Source organism: Rhinatrema bivittatum, chromosome 4 (assembly GCF_901001135.1).
Source record: "Rhinatrema bivittatum chromosome 4, aRhiBiv1.1, whole genome shotgun sequence".
In the NCBI taxonomy this organism is placed as follows: domain Eukaryota; kingdom Metazoa; phylum Chordata; class Amphibia; order Gymnophiona; family Rhinatrematidae; genus Rhinatrema; species Rhinatrema bivittatum.
In genome coordinates this window covers 310,120,931-310,134,815 of record NC_042618.1, presented here as the reverse complement: position 1 = coordinate 310,134,815, position 13,885 = coordinate 310,120,931, and the positions used below count along the sequence as shown (strand labels likewise).

The 13,885-nt window shown below is 48.6% G+C and overlaps 1 protein-coding gene across 3 annotated transcripts in view; it reads left to right on the top strand.

The window, feature by feature from the left end:
- The window catches only part of LUC7L3 (LUC7 like 3 pre-mRNA splicing factor), a 239,154-nt gene that overhangs the window by 151,315 nt on the left and 73,954 nt on the right, over positions 1-13,885 (top strand). For all 3 annotated transcript variants that reach the window (XM_029600251.1, XM_029600252.1, XM_029600253.1), the window contains one exon: positions 9,960-10,121. In XM_029600251.1, the coding sequence (XP_029456111.1) occupies positions 9,960-10,121 (162 nt within the window). The remainder of the gene's footprint in view (positions 1-9,959; positions 10,122-13,885) is intronic.

Below are 13,885 nucleotides of genomic sequence, written 5' to 3'. Positions count from 1 at the left end.
TTTTTAGTTAGCCTGTTTTCTGTTCTCTAGTTTCTCACAGTAGTTTTTTGAGACCGGAGAGTCTACAGGAACTTGCTGGCTAGCTGTTTTCTCAGTTTTCCTTTCTTTCTTTCTTCTATTTGGGTAAGTGTTATTTTTTACTTACAGATTATTTCTTCCTCTTGCCGTTTTCGGCACTGGAGGGCTGAATTTTCACTTTTTTGAGGTCCTGTCAGGGCTCCTGACTGCGCTCCTCTGACCCCCTCCCTCTGACTGTTTCGTTTTCAGCACCGACCCGCAGCCCCGCGACGTGCATTCCCCGGGGCTGCTAACCGCTGGAAGGTTTTCTGCCAGGGTTTTCTTTGGGTCAGTGAGAGGGAGGGAAGGCGACTCGAGCGTCGTGGACGCGAATCGCCAGGTTTTCAATTTCCTCCGTTTACCGCTCTGACTGTTTCCTGCCTTACCGTGAGGAGATAATTTCTCCTCATGTCGAGACCCCATAATTGTATTATTTGCGGTCGTCAAGGAAGCCGTTTTTCTGTGGACGGAAGATGTTCGACCTGCCTCACTGCCGGTGAAGTCAGCTCGCCGCAGGGGGAAGACACAGGAGACCAAACAGATAAAGCTGTTTCTAGTCAGCGGCAGGCTCCGTTCCCGTGGAGCGTGGGAACGGCGGCCATTTTGTTGTCAGGAGACGACGCTGATATTTCGGACGGAGAGGAAACAGGTGTTCAAGTCTCGAAGCAACCGGCAATTTTACCGCCCCCGTCTCACACGGATGGCAGGATATCAGTTGCGGAGGTTCCAGGGGGTCCTCCTCTGGGTTTACCCGCTTTTTCTCCGGAATTTGTTGTTTTGATGCACCGGGCTTTTTTGCAAAGTTCCAGTCAGGCTATGGGTATTGGTCTGGGTCCCCCTCCTCCCAAACTGCCGCGTTTAGACATCTCATTGTCAAATTCTCCCGCGCGACGGGGTATACAGCCCATTACATTACCACTAACTCAAACTACTGCGGCCATAGGTCCTCCACGGGACCCTCCTGCGCTCCCACAAGGGGACACGACTCAGGATACAGCTGGGGATGACCTCGCTCTATCCACTCAAATGGAAGGTGATGATCCCAGGGTTCTCCGTATATTTCAGGCGGAGGAGTTGGAGGGTCTTATCCCGCATATTCTTCAGGAGATGGACATTGATCCTCCCCTGGACCCAATGCCTACTGATCCAAAAATAAGAAAGGGAGACCCTATCTTAGCAGGACTCAGACCTCAAGCGAAAGCTTTTCCGACTCATCCCAGCTTCTTGCAATTAATTTCAGGTGAATGGGACAAGCCGGACGCTACCCTCAGGGTTAGCAGAGCTATGGAAAAGCTTTATCCTCTTCCATTGGATTTTCTGGAACTTCTCAAGGTCCCTGCGGTTGACTCGGCTATCTCGGCGGTCACTAAGAGTACAACTATCCCGGTAACGGGCGGTACAGCTTTAAAGGACCTACAGGATCGAAAGCTGGAAGTTCTCCTCAAGCGTATCTTCGAGGTTTCAGCGCTTGGGGTACGAGCGGCAATCTGTAGCGCTCTGGCGCAAAGAGCGGGTCTCCGGTGGGTTCAACAATTACTCACCTCTCAGGATCTTCCAGACTCCGAGGCTCAGCAGGCAGACAGGTTGGAGTCTGTGATGGCTTATGGGGCGGACGATCTGTATGATCTCCTCCGAGTCCTATCTAGATCCATGGTAGCTGCTGTATCGGCGCGTCATCTTTTGTGGTTACGTAATTGGTCGGCGGATTCTTCCTCCAAGACACGTCTCGGTTCTTTGCCCTTTAAGGGTACGTTTCTTTTTGGAGAGGATTTGGATCAAATTATTAAATCGCTGAATGAGAATGCTGTGCATAAGCTTCCAGAAGACAGACCCCGTGCTTCCAGGTCGTTCAGTTTCTCTAGAAATCGTTCCCGGAACCAGCGTCGTGCACGGACAAATAGACAACAGCAAGCACCACGGGCACCTTCATATCGTTCTCAGGGATGGAACCGGTCCTTTTGTGGACGCAGAACCGGCAAGGATGCTCCAGGACCCCGCGCTGTTCCGAAACCACCTCAATGATGCCAGATTGACCCACGAGCCGACCCCTCGGGTGGGAGGCCAGCTCGCTCTTTTTTACACAGAGTGGGCTTCCATCACGTCGGATCAGTGGGTTCTGGGTATCATAAGGCACGGTTACGCATTGGATTTTGTCCACGTCCCCAGGGACAGATTCCTTTTCTCTCCTTGCGGCTCCGCTCAAAAACAGACAGCTGTTCGACAGACCCTGCAGCACCTGGTAACGTTGGGAGCAATAAGGCGGGTTTCCGCCAACGAGTTGGGTCGGGGGCATTATTCCATCTATTTCTTGGTTCCCAAGAAAGAGGGAACGTTCCGTCCCATACTGGATCTCAAGTCTATCAACAAAGCGCTACGGGTCCCTCGTTTCCGCATGGAAACTCTACGTTCAGTGTTAGCGGTGGTTCATCAAGGAGAGTTTCTCGCATCTTTAGATCTCACGGAGGCATACCTCCACATCCCGATTCATTCGGACTACCAAAGATATCTTCGATTCAAGATCCTGGGGCAACATTTTCAATTCCGGGCTCTACCGTTTGGTCTAGCGACAGCACCGCAGGTTTTTACAAAGGTAATGGTCGTGGTGGCGGCGGCTCTCCGCCGAGAAGGGATCATGGTTCACCCGTATCTGGACGATTGGCTCATACGGGCGAAGTCTCGGATCCAGGGACTTCAAGCTGTGAACCGGGTCGTTTCTCTGTTACAGTCACTAGGGTGGATAATCAACTACAACAAGAGTCACCTCATGCCCTCCCAGTCATTGGACTATCTGGGCGCTCATTTCGATACGAGGGAAGGAAAAGTGTTCCTACGGCTGGAAAGGGCACAGGCCTTAAGGATGCTGGTGCGGCGTTTCATGTCTCTATCGGATCCGACAGCCTGGGACTACCTACAAGTACTAGGGACCATGGCATCCACGATCGATCTAGTCCCGTGGGCTTTTGCTCATCTCCTACCCTTGCAGAAGGCGTTACTGTCCCGTTGGAAGCCAGTCTCACAGGATTACCAGGCGGTCCTTCCGATTCCATCGGAGATCCGGCTCAGTCTCGGTTGGTGGTTAGATCCCCAGAGCCTAGCCAAAGGAGTCTCTCTAGAGACACCGGACTGGATAGTGGTCACCATGGATGCCAGCTTAACCGGATGGGGAGCGGTCTGTCAGGCGAGCTCCATCCAGGGCACTTGGACGCAGGAACAGAGGCAGTGGCCCATCAATCGTCTGGAGACCAGAGCAGTCAGGCTTTCCCTGAAGGGTTTTCTACCGCTAGTCCGTCAGAAAGCCGTCAGAATACTGTCAGACAATGCAACTACGATATCGTACGTCAACCGGCAGGGAGGAACAAGAAGTCGGCTGGTAGCGTGGGAAGCAGAGCAGCTGATGCAGTGGGCAGAGCGCCACTTGCTTCGACTAGCGGCTTCTCACATAGCAGGCGTGGACAACGTAGAAGCGGACTTCCTAAGTCGCCAGCGTCTGGATCCCAGAGAGTGGGAACTATCCTTGAACGCGATGGAGCTGATAGAGCGCCGATGGGGGAAACCTCACATGGATCTCATGGCCACAGCGAAAAACACAAAAGCTCCTCGCTTCTTCAGTCGCAGACGAGAACGCGGCGCGGAAGGAGTCGATGCTCTGGTTCTACCGTGGCCCAGGCACGTTCTTCTATATGTCTTTCCTCCATGGCCCCTGGTGGGGAAGGTGCTCCGGCGTATAGAGTCTCATCCAGGTCCGGTGGTTCTTGTAGCTCCGGAGTGGCCACGTCGTCCCTGGTTCGCGGATCTTCTCCATCTAGCACGCGACGGCCCATTACGTCTCGGTCATCTACCTCGTCTTCTCAGACAGGGACCCATATTTTTCAAGGAGGCCGATCGCTTTTGTCTTGCGGCCTGGCTTTTGAAAGGCGCAAACTGAGGCGTCGGGGATATCCGGAATCGGTGATTTCCACCCTTCTACGTGCCAGAAAGATGTCGACCTCCGTAACGTACGTGAGAGTCTGGAAAGTCTGAAGATTGGTGTGTTGCTCGCTCCATTGTTCTGGGAAGTGCATCGGTGGCTCAGATCTTGGATTTCCTTCAGACAGGTCTGGAGATGGGTTTAGCCTACAACTCCATTAGGCTTCAGGTGTCTGCGTTGGGAGCTCTACTTTACAACGGTAAGGATGCTCTTCTCTCTTCGCACCCAGATATTCTTCGTTTTCTCAAAGGTGTGAGACAACTGAAGCCTCCGTCTAGACCGCCTTGTCCGTCCTGGAATCTTAACTTGGTTCTCCGGGCTCTGGGTGAGGCACCTTTCGAGCCGTTGAAGGCGGCCACTCTTAAGGATCTCACACTTAAGTCCATTTTTCTAGTGGCAATTAGTTCAGCTCGGCGTATCTCAGAACTACAGGCTCTTTCCTGCCGAGAACCTTTTCTGCGATTCTCCGATGACGGAGTTTCTTTGAGAACGGTACCTTCCTTCCTTCCGAAGGTTGTATCTTCCTTTCATTTAAATCAATCGCTAGAACTTCCCTCTTTCGCGGCGACGGAACCAAGACACCTACGGGTTTTGGACGTCAGGAGATGTCTCATGCAATATTTGATGGTCACCAATGAGTTCCGTCTCTCCGATCATCTCTTCGTTCTTTGGTCAGGCCCCAGAAAGGGGCACAAGGCGTCCAAGGCCACCATTGCCAGATGGTTGAAATCTGCAATTTCCTCAGCGTATATAGGGGTTGGACGTCAACCTCCGATGGCAGTTAAGGCACACTCCCTTCGGGCGCAGGCTGCTTCGTGGGCAGAAAACTCTTCTGTTTCGACACAGGAGATTTGCCGGGCGGCCACCTGGAAGTCTCTCCATACTTTCTCTAGGCACTATCGTTTGGATGTGCGGGCCCCTGTTTTTGGGTCCTTCGGCGATAGTGTTCTTAGAGCAGGGCTTTCATCGGCCCACCCAGTGTAGGGAAGCTTTGGTACATCCCACTGTCTGGACTGATCCTGGTACGTACAGGGAAAAGAAAATTATTTCTCACCTGCTAATTTTCGTTCCTGTAGTACCAAGGATCAGTCCAGACGCCCTCCCTGTTGTTTGTGGATGGTTTATGGGATACGCCTCTGCTCTTTTTCTCTCTACTTTTCTGTATACTACAAGATACCTTGGGGCTCCAGGGTTTTTTACTTGAACAGTTTTCTGGTTTGCAAGTTTCAAGTTTTTACTTATTTAACGTTATTCAATGTTCTGAAATTTCAGTATTTTATTCTATATGTTCAGTTCTTGATCCCTCTGTCTCTTCTCTTCTTGGCTTTGTAAGTCTAGTTACTGAGGATTGAGGTTCAGGGGATGAGGTCATATAGGACCGCCCCTTTGGAATTTTTGTTCTGACTCCATCTGCTGGACAGGGGTAATAACCCACTGTCTGGACTGATCCTTGGTACTACAGGAACGAAAATTAGCAGGTGAGAAATAATTTTCTTTTTCTATAGCTCATTATAGTTTTACTACTGAGCATGCATGGGAGTTTACTGGTCCAGAACTTACTACAATGGATCAAGTCCTAGCCCAGGCAATTCTGGTTGTCTTCTGGCATATGGCAGCAACAGTGTATATGGTTCCCATGATGTGACTGAACATGAGAGTTCTCCAATGGAGCCTCCATGCCTAGTGGAATCAACTGCTTCCTCTAATCTCATCCTGTGAAAGTTACCACAGATATAAAAATCTCTCTTTGGTGATTAGATCCACAGATTCTGGAGATAAATGCTCATCCTCAAATTCTACCTCATCAGGTAATGCTGGTGACGTGTCCACCAGGGGTTGGGGTGCTCACATGGGCTCTCTCCAAACTCAAGGGATCTGATCAGCACCAAAGTGTCTGTTTGAGATCAACCACTTAGTGTTGAGCTATTCGACATGTGTTGTGTGTTCTTGCATCTCCTTCAGGAAAAGAGAATATGATCCAAATCAACAACCAAGTGGTAGTGTTCATTAAGAACCAACACGCGGTCACAGGGTCCTGGAGACTCTGCCAGAAATCTGAGATTTTGGGAGTGGGCTTGCAGTTTTTCTCCAAGCAACTTACCTTCTCAGAATCTCCAACACTAACAGATTGCCTCAGAAGGGTCTTTCTCCCCCACAAGTGGTCTCTGGTCCTGGTTGTGACAGATGGGCTATTTGTCCTCTGTAATTGCCCATTAGTTGACATGTTTGTGTCAGACAACTAGAAAGTTGACACATTTTGTTCCATTCTTGAAAGCAAGTTCAGATCCACACCAGACATTTTTCTGCTCAGATGGGGATGTCGATCTGCTGTGTGCCTTTCCTCTGCTTCCATTGGTGGTGAGAATGGTGGAAAAGGTACTGAAAAACCAGGTGCATCATATCTTCACTGCTCCAGCTAGGCCCAGGCAAATGTGGTTCTATTACCTCATCATGTAAATCCACCTGTGAAATCCCCCTGGGATACACACCATAAGATGCTTGAAATCCTCCAGTGTGTTGACACTTTGAAGGAAGTCATGGCGGTGCCGGTGCACCTTTGGAAACAAGTCGAGGAGATGGTGGACGGCCTGGCACAGCAGCCTCAGGAGGCCTTCATGGTGCTTGTCCAGCAGGGTCTTGAATGTGGTAAGCACGAGTGTGTGCTAACTACAACATCTTTGAGACGGCGGGGCATGTAGCAGCAGCTGGTATCTCTGCCTGCCATCTGGCCTGGCTTCGGGCTTCAGACCTTCATCCTGAAGTGCAGGACCGACTAGCTGACTTGCCTTGCACTGGCGATAATCTTTTCGGTGAAAAGTCAAGGAGGCGGTTGTGCAGCTGAAGGACCACCATGAGACCCTTCAGCATTTGTCAGCTGGTGCCTCAGCCTCACCGGACTATTCCAAAAGGTTATTCTGGACAGGGCCACCTTTCTATAGACAAAGGAAGTATTTCCCACCAGCCCCCCATTCCATACCGCAGCAGGTGAGCGCCAGGGGCGGATATAGACAACAGTGGGGCCCCCACCCACAGCTAGCCCCATTATGGGGTTTTGACTGGCAGCGAGGGGTCATAGGCCATTCGCCTCTCCTGGTGCCCAGGGGACCCGCTGGTGGGCGGTTGGATCCGTTTCCTCATCGACCGGTGGCCGGACCTGATGGCAGATTGGTGGGTCCTGTCTGTCATATGTCGTGGCTATGGGCTGAATCTCATGGAGACTCCACCAGATTTTCCCCCGTACCCGCAGTGGGGTCCCGTCTCACATCTGGAACCGCTCTAAGAGGAGCTCTTGGCCCTTCTAACAGCCAGAGCGGTGGAACCTGTTCCTCAGGAGCAGCAGGATCGGAGATTTTACTCCCGCTACTTCCTGATTCCAAAGAAAACAGGAGGCCTTCGTCCCATTCTGGATTTGCGGGCCTTGAACAGATTCCTAAAAAGGGAAAAGTTAAAGATGGTATTCTTGGGCACCATAATTCCCCTGTTACAAAGGGTTGGGGGGAACGGGACGACTGGCTTTGCTCCCTCAACCTAAAGGACGTGTTCACCCACATCACGATCCTACCCAGTCACAGGTGGTATCTTCATTTTGTGGTTGGGCTCCAGCATTTTCAGTACCGTGTTCTAACATTTCGACCTTGCCTCTGCACCATGGGTCTTCACGAAGTGTCTAGCCGTAGTGGGGGCTTACCTGTGCCAGCTGGGGGTCCAGGTGTTTCCATATCTGGATGACTGGATGGTCATGAGCAAGACACAGGCCAGAGCCCTGCGAGCGCTTCACAGCACCATTCAAGTCTTGGAGCACCTGGGGTATTTAATCAACTACCAGAAGTCAAATCTCCGTCCGTTGTCATGGCTGGCTTTCATCGGGGTCGAGCTGGATGCAACGCAGGCAGAGGCCTTCCTGCCATGCGACAGGGTGCATGCCCTGGTTTCCCTGGTGGGGAGATTCAGCAGTGCCGGCTGGAATCAGTGTGGCATATGCTGCAGTTTCTAGGACACGTGGCTGAGACCGTACACGTCACTCTTTTGCCAGTCTGCATATGCGCTGCTCCCAGTGACGACAGGCCACCCAGGGCTTTCAGGTCTACATCCAGGTGTCTTCCCCCCACCCACCCAGGAACTCCCTGACTTGGTGGACATCCCCACTCTACCTGTAGCAGGGTGTACCTTTCCAAGTTCCCTCGCCTCAGGTTGTGCTTACCATAGATGCATCTCAGTTTCTGATAAACCTCCCCTTCTGGGATCACATGGCCAACAGGGTTGTCCTCATTCGGACAGACAACCAGGTGGCCATGTGGTATGTCAAGCAGGGGGGTACCAGATTCTTCCTCCTTTGCAAGGAGGCAGTGCAAATCTGGAGCTGGGCACTGGCGCAGGGGATGTTTCTTTGGGCACATAAAACACCCTGGCAGACTGGCTGAGTTGCACATTCCAGCCCCATGAGTGGTATGTGTGCTGCTGTGCTCGCAGCTATGCGCGCGTATGTATTGTATGGGTGCAGGTTTGGCGCATCGGCCATCTGGCCTGCCCCGCATGTACCGCCGGCGAGAAGGGAAAATGGCGCCAACGACCCCCACGTGTAAGATGGCGCCCCCCCCCGAGGGTCTCCACTTGTGTGGACCCTTGCACCGACTTGGGGCCTAGCCTAACCAAGGCTGCTCATCCCGATTGGTGCTCCCTTCTAACCTCGCCGGGATGGATTCGGTACTGCAATCCGAACTATGGAGACCAGAGACCTGAATTTAAAGATTTTTTTTCTTACCTGGTCTCGGCGCTTACCAATCGAGTGCCGGGCGGTCTCCAGCTGCAGGGGGAGGGATTACCTTCACCGCCGCGCTCATTTCTGCACCCGCTGTCTTTCAGCCACGCTGGGGGGCTAAGTCACACCTCTAAAGGGATATCTGAGATCAACCTCAGGAATTCTCGACTGGGGGAGGGACCCTTAGGTGTCACCGCAGGAGAGCAGGGCTCGATCTTCCTTAAGGTTAATTTTGATTCTTCTCTGCTGTAATTCTTAACACTATTCTAGTGTGTGGGATAGGGTCCGCATCTGCTAGGAGTCTGAGAGATACTGAAGAGCTGAGGTTACTGCAGGGGTATATCTAGAGTGATGTCAGCTTTGAAATCTGACTCAGTCTCCCATCTGCTAGCAGAAGAGCACAATACCCATTGGTCCTGAGTCCATCTGTCTACACTAAGGAAAACGAAATTATCAGGTAAGTAATTTCTCCATTGCTTGGCTGCAGTCTCTAGGAACTCTAGTAATATTTAAGAATGCAGCTTCACTCTTGAGATAAATGGTTTCAAAATTGTATTGAAATATACCTCCCAACTGTCCTGATTGCAACATTGTGACCTTTATTTGAAGGTAGTTGCCATCTATTTTACTATTTTGCCCTATACAAACTTTAATAACATAAATCTTAAATATATCAGAATTTATCCATCATATGAGTTATCAAATCAAAATGTCTGTTTAATATAGTATTTCAATTAAAGTTTGAATATAATCTCAAGGTGGATTATATTCAGATTTATAATTAAAATTACAATACAGTTGGTACAGGTACATTGAACATAAAGATAGGATATAAAACACTTGGTTAAATATGAGAAATATTGTAAGTGATTGTAGCAGGGCATAAAATAAATAGTTACTTGTAGTGCACCTAATCCTGAAATTTTCGATATAGTGTTTCATGCTATTCGGTAACCTTTTAATGGTTGGTGCAGTGCAGGCACATACGTTTCATTAAGCTTACTAGAATGTAGAAGTATTACATAATTAGCATCAGGTAAGAACATCCTTTGATCTTGAGGTATAGGTCATTGTTTTTTGTTTGCAATTGAAAACAGCTATTGAAATCTATTTTATAATGGTCGTCGAACTAAATCTGAAAGCATAACAACTAACAATTAAACCTTCTCATTTCAGACAATTGAGAGCTTTGCAGCCCAGGAGAAACAAATGGAAGTTTGTGAAGTTTGTGGTGCTTTTTTGATTGTTGGAGATGCGCAGTCAAGGGTGGATGACCACTTGATGGGAAAGCAACATATGGGTTATGCTAAAATCAAAGCTACGGTAGAGGAATTAAAAGTAAGAATATTATATACATTTTCCTAGGGTTCTTTTGTAGCAAATATGTTAATGTACTATTTTTCCTAAAGTAGATTTTGAAGTTTCTTTCTTGATGATAAAAAAAAAAGTCCAAAATAGCTTGGCATTGGCCCCTGGCTACCTATTTTCATCATTGATTTTCACATAATTTTCATTGATAAGCAGGTGAAATTAGTCATTGCATGCATGCGATGTCATCCAGCGGCACTTAATGGATTTGTCTCGCCAAGCTAGTAAAGCAGAGGTAGGCAACTCCTGGATTGCGACAAACAGGTCTGGGTTTCAGGATATCCACAGTGAATATGTATATGAGAGAACTGCTTGCACTGCCTTTTTTGTATGCAGATAAATCTCATGAATATTCATTGTGGATATCCTGAAAACCAGAATGGTTTGTGACACTCCAGGACTGGAGTTGCCTACCCCTGTAGTATAGCTTTGAGCTCTATTGAATATATGTGGGTGTTGTCTCGTGAGCCCCCTGAGCCATTTTTTGTCCAAGTACAACATGGATGTGAACTCAGTGTCTCCTAATATTTTTCCTCTAAAATTTCTTAAAACCTTCTAAATTCAATATTTTTTTCTTCAGTCTCTTCTTATTTAGTTGCCTTGCTGCCTCTGCATCCCACACAGCATTTTTCAGTGCTATAAAAAAAACCCCCCCAAAACCCCCCAGAAGCAGTCAATGGTGAAATGTTTTAGAAGTTACATCTATGGAAAGATTGTCCATCACTGAGCACAAACTGTTACAGATCCCTTTACTCGGAAGAATTACTGTGCCTGTGGACAGATGTACCCGTGCTTGCGGTATTCTAGGGCGCTTTGTATCTAGGAGCTTCTGAGACTCTATGGAGTTGCAATATATCCTTGGCCGGCAGTACATCCTCATCTGCCTTGCCAGGAAAAAAAATTGAAGCAGGAAATCCTCTAAAACTCTCCCATCTTCTCAAGCCGAAGCCATGGGGTTGAGTTCCACCAGCTGCCCAAAGCGGCAACAATCACTGCCTATGTGGAAGAAGCACAAATACTCGTGCATCAGCACCAGCACTGTCTACGCAGCTCTCATCGGTGCCATCTGCGCAAGCAGTATAAGTGTTCCTAATACATGATGCATCGACTCGCAGACACATTTACGCTGATGTATTTGATGCACGATATTGCAAGGCGCTCGACACAAGGACCTCAGGTGCACACTGATGCATCTATTCTTCAGTCACACGATACACGATATCCTGTACCACACAATCCCATGATAAACAGTTCAAGGAGACACGGCTTAGCTCCAATGCAACCAAAGCAATATAGTTGACCTACACCAGATTCTTTAACACGAATCTCCAAGACCTATTGAAGCATACCAAGACATCCAAGGAGTCCAGATACTTTACCCCCTCGAAGCCACTGACACATCCACCTCAGGCTTCAATTTATCAGGCTGCTTTGCCAACATAGCTCTACACAGCCTATCCTAGATCTGCAGGAGGTAGGGATCAGGTTGCCCATGCCCTCTCCAATTAGCTGGACACACTCCACCTAGACTAGTAGTGAAAGGGCTTCATCTTGCAACTGCAGAATTTGTATGCTCTATAGCAGTAGTTCTCAACCTTTTTTCGACCAGGACACACCTGACAGATGGTTTTTACATGCATGACACACTGAAAATATGATCATCATGGGGCTATATGTAAACATACACTCTGCATCCACAGGAACCCCCTTGACTCCTACCAATGGGTGCAGAGGAGAACTAGGGCATTACCTATACAACTCACCATACAAGAAAGATATTCTGGTTTTGATGACATCTCAGTAAAAGCAAAACAAACTCCCTTTACTACCAGGCACAATAGCCCTCCTCATGAAAAGAGAGTAATTTACCACCAATGTATGACTTATTGATAAGATTGATACAAATGCCTACATGCTAGTAAAATACCTCACCTCGGTCACACACAGAAGTGACCTTCACCAAATACAGAAAGACCACAATTATAAATATGGAGACAGAAACTGGAATGGAAAACCAAAAAAGCCACTCTGCTTGCAGTGCAAACCTGGAGAAATGGAAAGAGAAATATAGCACCTAGCATAGTCCCAGGGTCTGCAATAATGCACACAAACTAATCCGCACAAAGCTACACCTGTATTATGGAACACGCTCAATAACAACCCTATCTATGAAAAGGTAATGCTACAAATATTACACCAGGCCCTAAACAATATATCTCCTATTAGGAAAACAGAATAAGCCAAGCTGCTATAGATCCCCCACACACAGAAATAATTGTAAAGCTATACTAATAAATGTTACAAAACAGCTGAAGACAGAATAACATCCAACAATTAAAAACTCATAAATTAAAAATTGTCCAAATATCAATAAAATAGTTTAAAAGAGCAGTCCTCACATGATACCCAATAATTTAAAATGGCAGTCATTCAAGAAAAATAAACTTAAAAAGCCACCTTTATTTATCCTCTCCAGCAACTCTACTACTCCTTTCCCTTGCAAGCTAAAAGCACACACCAGAAGCAGCAGTAGCTGTTGAAGCTCTGTTCTCACAGTCCTTTCCTTAGGGCCCACAACTAGTCACACAGACAAACACACTCACCCTCCAATTAGACCCCACAACCAGTCTCTCTCTCACTCTCACTCTCTCTCACTCTCTCACTCACACACACAAACTCCTTGACCAGTCTGTCTCTCAATCACATACATGCTCTTTCCCTTACATACAAGCTCTCAATCACACACCCTGGCTCCCATTCTCACATGCATGCACCTGGTCTCACCACCACACTTCTTCCTTCGCTGCAGGGATGGGCTCCAGTTCCGCCACGGCTTTACTCTGGCAGGCCTTCTTTTTCACTGCCACGGGGATGGGCTCCTGTAGCGGCCTTGCTCTGTTGGTCCGGTTTCCTCTTTGCCTCCACAGGGATGAGCTCCCGTAGCGGCCTTGCTTTCGGCGAGGTCGGGCTTCTTCACTGCCTGGACACTGCCACTCCTCCCAGCCCCCCTCAAGCCATCCCACCCCCGTGCTATGCAATGCCCCTTCTTCCTGCCCCACTAGCCAATTAGAGGCTTCCTCCCTTCTTCCTACTCCCATTGACAGGAAGAAGGAAGGAGGCTTCCCATTGAGCAGAGGGGCAGGAAGAAAGGAGGCTTCGCATTGCCTCGCGGGGGCAGGAAAAAGGGAGAAGCACAACTGGGGCAGTGGGACACAGGGAACCACGACACACTGGTGTGTCGCAACACACCGGTTGAGAATCGCTGCTCTATAGTATCACTTAGTTCTAACAGGTCACCCATTCTCATACAGGATCGCAAATTTGGGGAAGTTTCTTTACTTCTCACACCATGGATACGGACCATTCCAGCCTCTCCTTTCTACTATCACTAAGGCAATGCTCCAGATTGGAGTCCCAATCCTGCTTATAAGGGTGAACACCTCAGAGGTTTCAGACCAGGCTGCTGCTGCTCAGAGTCAAGCTGAAGCCCCTCCTTGTTTGCCCTCTTCTTCATTGGAGTCCTGGATAAGTGAGCAAGAACCTTTATGCTCAGATGAAGACTGTATTGGCATACCCTCCGAGCCACTTACAGATTCTCTGGACCACACCTAACTATTAGAGGATCTTATCTATTCTAAGTTTGTGGAAAAGATTGGCACCTCACTGGGCATCCATATTGGTAAAGACAAAGACCCATGGGCTCCTTGGCCGCCTTCAGATATTGAATACTCCAG